The sequence below is a fragment of the Takifugu flavidus genome, chromosome 7 (genome assembly GCF_003711565.1).
Source record: "Takifugu flavidus isolate HTHZ2018 chromosome 7, ASM371156v2, whole genome shotgun sequence".
NCBI lineage: Eukaryota > Metazoa > Chordata > Actinopteri > Tetraodontiformes > Tetraodontidae > Takifugu > Takifugu flavidus.
The window spans coordinates 14,146,411-14,152,410 of record NC_079526.1 but is presented as its reverse complement, the minus strand read 5'-3'; the positions used below and the strand labels follow the sequence as shown (position 1 = coordinate 14,152,410).

Here is a 6,000-nt window from a genome sequence, read left to right as displayed (position 1 = left end):
ATGTATTTTTACAGGAAATTCATACAAACCTGTTAAAATTAAATATTTCTAATGTCAGCTGGGTCTCCTTTTGAGTTTATGTAGAAAGTTCATATTTTTCTCATCCTTTTCGATCTTTCTTCTTCAGGTTTTGTGCCACAATCAACAGTTCTTCCAGAGGACCAGTTAACTGGTAAAATACAAAGGGGATTGCAGCCCTTCAACTTTATTTGTAAGTAGGATATAACAAAGTATAAATATTTATTTAGCACTATCATTTATTCATTATGGAGAATGTTCATAAAAGCTCAGCATCTCTAGAACTGCATAAGATATCAACAGACATTAAAAAAATCTATATTGAAGGTATAAGAAGGCATGATTATTTATAGTTGCACAATGATGCTCATCAGACCATGGATTTCAGTAAATCTCAATCAAGTTTATTTTTGTACCAAAATAGGCAGTTAGAGCAGGGATAAATATTATAATATGTTAGATATAGATCCATCTCTGTAATAGGTTCTTTACATTGGTGCTTTATTCTAACAGTGGCATGGTCCCCTGGCTAAAACAAACAGCAAGAGTCACACAGAGCCCAGTTCTGCTAACAGAAAACACCACTACAGGATTTATACTGATTTAAACATTTATCTAAACAATCTATGAGGAAATATTAAAACTATGGTCAAAACTGTTGGGGCCTAAGAGCTATTCTGTTGACAGAACCAACTCTCTGGGTGTCTCTGGCCTCCAGTCAGCTTGGAGGAGTTGCCTTAGGGGGTCAAACGTGGAGATGAGAATGTGTGACAGAGTCGATACAGGGTGTGTGTGCGTGTGTGTGTGTGTACAAAAGTCTCTGGTATAATAGGTACGGCTGAAAGAAATTTTCGTGACATTTAAGATTGGCCCCGTTTGTGACTTCATGTATTTCATAGCTGTTTCCAACAAGCATAAATATGTCCATCAAATCCTCTACAGGACTTAAGTCCTACCACTCATTTTAGCTTCTGCAACAGTTGAAAAATAGAAAGACTTAACAAATTAACATTGAAACAGAAGAAAAAAGTCATTGTAAAATGATCAACATCTCTGGGGGCCAAACGTTTAAATGTCATTATTTATGTAATGTGGCGTTTTTCTATTTCAAGAGTTAAAAAATATATTGATGTATGAACTGAGATGAATTAAACTGCAACATTTTAATGATGTATAGCTTAATCCAAAGTCATTCGCTTGTGCCGAGTTCCATGTAACACGAAAATGTCTTTTAGCGTGCAATTTACTGCTGGTTAAAATGGTTCGACATGTTCACCATGTGTTCACATCAGGGAGTAACGTGCATTACTGAGGTGAAAAATTCTATTCAATTCAGATGTTATTAGAGCTCAAGCATGAAGACATGCTGCAAAAACAGCTTCTGCAGATGGTTAGTTAGTCACACACACATTTCTGTCACAGTAAACATTTAAGAAACCACCTTCATTAGCCTTCTCAACGGCAGTTCTATCATGATAATGATCATGTTGATATTTGCATTAAAATGATCCACTGTTGAATGCTGAAGTGTTTGTTGTGAATGTGGAGATGAGAGAAGATGAGAGAAGGCATGAGAGAGGAGAGGGGCACAAACAGCCCTTGAAGGATGAAGATTTTGGGTTAAATCAGACTGAACTGAACTTATTGTTCAGTTCATTTATTGTTTTATGCAGCTTTTACATTTTACATGCTAATTTCTCTGGGAAACATCAGGCGTGAGAAAGTACTCTTCGTTTAGCTTATTCTAAATCCATTCATCTTTCTTTTCCCCTTTAAAATTTAAGCTTTGAGTTACAACTTTGTATGAAATACTAAGTGAATTTGAAACAAGATTATTTTCTTGCTACGTCATAATGACCCTTGACGCCAAAATACTTGGGCAGAATTTATATAAATATATCTTAGTTGCAAGTCTGGCATCAGTGTAAAGAGGACAGGTGGATAAATTTATATTATATGAAAGAAGGTTAGAAAAAAGATATGAAAACAGAGATTCTTAACAGGAGTGATGTCATGAAGTTGAACAGACTAACAGGTTCACGGAAAATAGAGATTCTTTCCCAAAAACATGCTCTTAAAGCTACAGCGTGCAAACGTCTGCCCATTAGTGTGACAATATTATCATTACAAACCCATACATTAATGCATTACCCTTCAATATGAAAACAACAACGACAACAATGATAAGAAGAACAGTAATGAATTAAAATCAATCAATGGTACATGTCACCTTGATCTGAACCACCTCCTTAAACATTAAGGAACAAAACTGTAAGAAGATCCACTAATAGGCTGCCTGGACAAACTTTAGCTCCTCCCATTTCAGGAAGTTGAAGTCCCAGATAGTCCCAGCCTCCTTCCACATTATGTGCTTGTGTAAATGTGTGTCTGATGATGTGTTTATAAGAGACAAAGAGAGCAAGATAGTAAGCAGGCTGATAATAGAAAATGAGAGGAGTAGGACGGGTTGAAAGTGTGATCTTTGTGATTCTATGTGCATCTTTTAATTCAGAGTCGCTCTTTTGTGGGAATCCAGATGTAAGGACCAGACTGCTCCTCAATGACCGTCTTCACCTGTGTGTACACTTCATCCAGAGTCGAACCCTGGACAATAGCTGCAGAGCGACATAAAAAAGGCCATTAATGATTAATAAGTTTTAAAAATTAACAGAAATAATAAAAGACAGTTTGACAATAGTGTCTCCTTTATACACTTTAGGAAAACAGCACATTTGTCACCTTTTATAGCATCATAAAAAGTAATCAAAAAGTCTGCAGATTAAAAATCATGGAATGACACGTGAGTTGTGTTTAGGAGATGGTAACTAACCGGTGAAGTATTCTGTGAACTCCTGTTCCAGTTTGACAGCTCTGTCAAAGGTCTTCCTTGCCTGCTCCTCAGTCAAACGCTTGTTCATCTCTCTGGAGACACAGATCAAGCTTGTAAAGTCAACATAAGACAACATTAACCTCATTTACAGCAAGCTAAACCCTTTTAAACCCTCCCTTAAATGCATGAGAGTGCATGGTGATGATTCCTACTTAAAAACATAGATTTTTCTTAACACTTACAGTATGTTTTCGACATTGCGTGGTCTAATGAAGACAGCGATGGGATGGAGGCCAGCCATCTGGAGACGCTTTATGGCGTTCCCCGATACGTCCAGTATGCAGTGTTTTCCCTGCATGATACAGATAATCAAGGTGGCTCCGTTTCCATCTCTGCGTCATCACATTTACACCCACCTTTTCAGCCACTTCTTTCACTGACTGTATGCTGGTTCCATACAGATGGTTGTTGTACTGTCCAGCCTCGATGAATTTGTGCTCCTGGATCTCTCCTTCCATGACCTCTCTGGAGGAGACAAAGTGGTAATCTCGGCCGTCCACCTCATAGTCTCGCCGGGGTCGTGTTGTGTCTGAGGTCATATGCCAGAGATACATGACAGGCTTTGGTATGTTCTTATGAGATTATCAGTTAAACCAGTGACTATCAAATCTGTCTGTTTTCTCAATACTTTGATATGCAGTTGCTTTTGAGAAAGGCACTCACGTGGGACACAGGAACCAAACTTGTCAGGGAACTCAGAGATGAGGTCATCGTTGACGCGATCTTTCATTGGTCCGAGCACAATGACAGGCCGCGTGTAGTTCACTGTAGCACGGCAATAACAAGAGTGATGCAGACAATAGAAATTATTTCAGCTATTCATCCTTGTCAAAACAAAACAATAATCCGAGACTGTAGTCAATCACTGATTGTACAGCAAGTACATGCTGCTGAGTTGGTGTCTCGGTCCTTTAGGCTAAATACTTTATTCCAGAACAAGTGGCCCGCTCTTGTTAAAAGCTGTTTGGCCTCTGAGGTGATGCTAGATGCTTTAGGTAAAACATAGTGAGACAAACTGACCTTCCTGCTGCATGACAGGTTGGTAGGTGAGGAAGGTCTCTTCTTGGCCAACTGTGTGGACAAATAGACAGGACTGAGTTTTACTCTGACTGGGACTGTTGTTAAAAGGACAACCTCACCAGTCATCATCAACACTGGAAATACTGGAGGGGCAAATGAACATAATGTGGACCCCTGACCACCCCCCCCCACACACACACACACACACACACACACACACACACACACACTCACGCACACACACATGCACAATGGAGGACAAAAACCAAGACATAATTTCACATGTGCAAAAGCAAAGCCATAAATCAGCAGGAACATAGTGGCGGAAAGTAAACAAGCCAAAAATAAGGATGAGGAGAGGAACGATAGACAGACAATGCAAGAAAGAGGAAAAGAAAAGAGAGAGACAAAGGTCCAGACTTACAGGAACAACTGTCACTATCACTGGTGCCAGAGGTTACTAGCTCTGGAAGGACAAGACAGGTCAGATTCAGGAACACACACACATGGAGGAGGACTCACAAACACACACACAAACACGCACACATACAGTCTCAAATTCTCTCTCGCTCTCAAAAAGAAAATTCCTTTTTAAATAACCAAGGGAGAGCTTATGGAGTATCTCTACACTATATAATTGCACTTTTATGTAAATTAAAAGAAGAAAATTAACCACAAATATAGATTAACTGCATCCTTTGCCAACAGAAGTAATTTTTTTGATTGTCTGAGCAGTCAGAAATATTCCACTCGTGGAATACGACATCTTTCCATACTTACAGAGTCACTCAGAAGCGATTGTTATACCATTGTTGTAATTAATGTTTCTTCTGTACTTTTGCAGCCTGGAGAAGTACTCTACTGGAACCTGGTTTACGTTTCATAAAGCCATCTTTCCTTTTCTGTCACTTTTAAAAATGATGTCTTTTTATAACCCTAAATGACATTTTACTGCACGTGTGTGTATAAAATTAATGAAAAATATCTAAGAATGTACTTTTACTCTAGGTATTTTACATTTTACCTATAATAATTCCCAATTTGCAAACATCTGCACATTTGATGAGAGTTTCCAGGTTTTTCTGACTGACTGTTGCAGGGATGTGACCAGCAGGTGTCAGTGATAGAACAAACACGTACCTTTATCATCCTGATCCTGGAAAAACAGAGAGGGGATATTATTAATTGTTAATCACGCATATGACAATCATAATAACAGTATCTTGGTACACACCATCACATACTTATACAAGCTTACTTTGTCTTCCTCATAGCCTGCAGTCAGGTGATTCAGCACGTGCATGTGCTATTTTTTAATTACCATCTTCTCGCGGTGCAGTTACTGATTACATTTGTGCTAATTCACAGCATGAAGAAAACCGACAGCGACGTGACAACACAGTGATATCAATAGCTTGTGTTGGACTCGCTTGCCATCCTAATTGGCATCATGATCACACTGTGTGAAGAGAGATCCTTTTAGTCACATCTGTTAAAGAGCCTCAGCAAAAACGTAGCTCAAATGTTTAGCACCCACATTGCTGCAGTTTATATAAAGTTGCTTTTAATTTTGATGACTGGCTACATCATTTACCGTGTATAAAAGAGCTTTCAATCGATAGTTAATGAGAATCTATTGCTCAAATTGTTCCTGTTCTCAGCAATTCATTCTTTTGAGTCTGAGCATTTGTCAGTGTTCTGGCATTCCTAAAACATCTGCCATCCATCAAGTCCACTTACATCAAGACAGTCAAACCATTTCATCAACACTATTACGTATCCTGGCTGCTCACCGATCTATCTTGAGACCTCGTCACTCGGACCGTCTTTAACCTTGACCTCTCCTTCTTTTCTGCCCTGTGAATTAAATAAAGTGATAATAAAAGATGAAGACAAATACTAATACAGAGCAGATACTTTCAGAAACAATCAAGCTGCGCTTACTTTTGAGTTCAAATGTTCAATTGAGTTTTCCCAATAATCATAATGACTCGAATCTTGTGTAGAGGAATTGCTTGTAAATCGAATTATTTGAATTTAATCAAGTTAAATAATATATTTCCTAATATCCT

The 6,000-nt window shown here is 38.4% G+C and overlaps 1 protein-coding gene across 7 annotated transcripts in view; it reads right to left on the bottom strand.

Moving 5' to 3' along the window:
• Positions 1 to 400: 400 nt before the first annotated feature.
• The window catches only part of LOC130529306 (disks large homolog 1-like), a 57,202-nt gene continuing 51,602 nt past the window's right edge, over positions 401 to 6,000 (bottom strand). For 6 of the 7 annotated variants that reach the window (XM_057039383.1, XM_057039385.1, XM_057039386.1 and 3 more), the window contains 9 exons: positions 5,722 to 5,785; positions 5,069 to 5,084; positions 4,353 to 4,394; positions 3,929 to 3,979; positions 3,572 to 3,673; positions 3,265 to 3,437; positions 3,091 to 3,200; positions 2,849 to 2,940; positions 401 to 2,633 (listed from right to left, as the gene is read on the bottom strand). In XM_057039383.1, coding sequence (XP_056895363.1) covers positions 2,527 to 2,633; positions 2,849 to 2,940; positions 3,091 to 3,200; positions 3,265 to 3,437; positions 3,572 to 3,673; positions 3,929 to 3,979; positions 4,353 to 4,394; positions 5,069 to 5,084; positions 5,722 to 5,785 — 757 coding nt within the window. In that variant the 3' untranslated portion in view covers positions 401 to 2,526. The remainder of the gene's footprint in view (positions 2,634 to 2,848; positions 2,941 to 3,090; positions 3,201 to 3,264; positions 3,438 to 3,571; positions 3,674 to 3,928; positions 3,980 to 4,352; positions 4,395 to 5,068; positions 5,085 to 5,721; positions 5,786 to 6,000) is intronic. The other variant, XM_057039384.1, reaches the window with a different exon arrangement.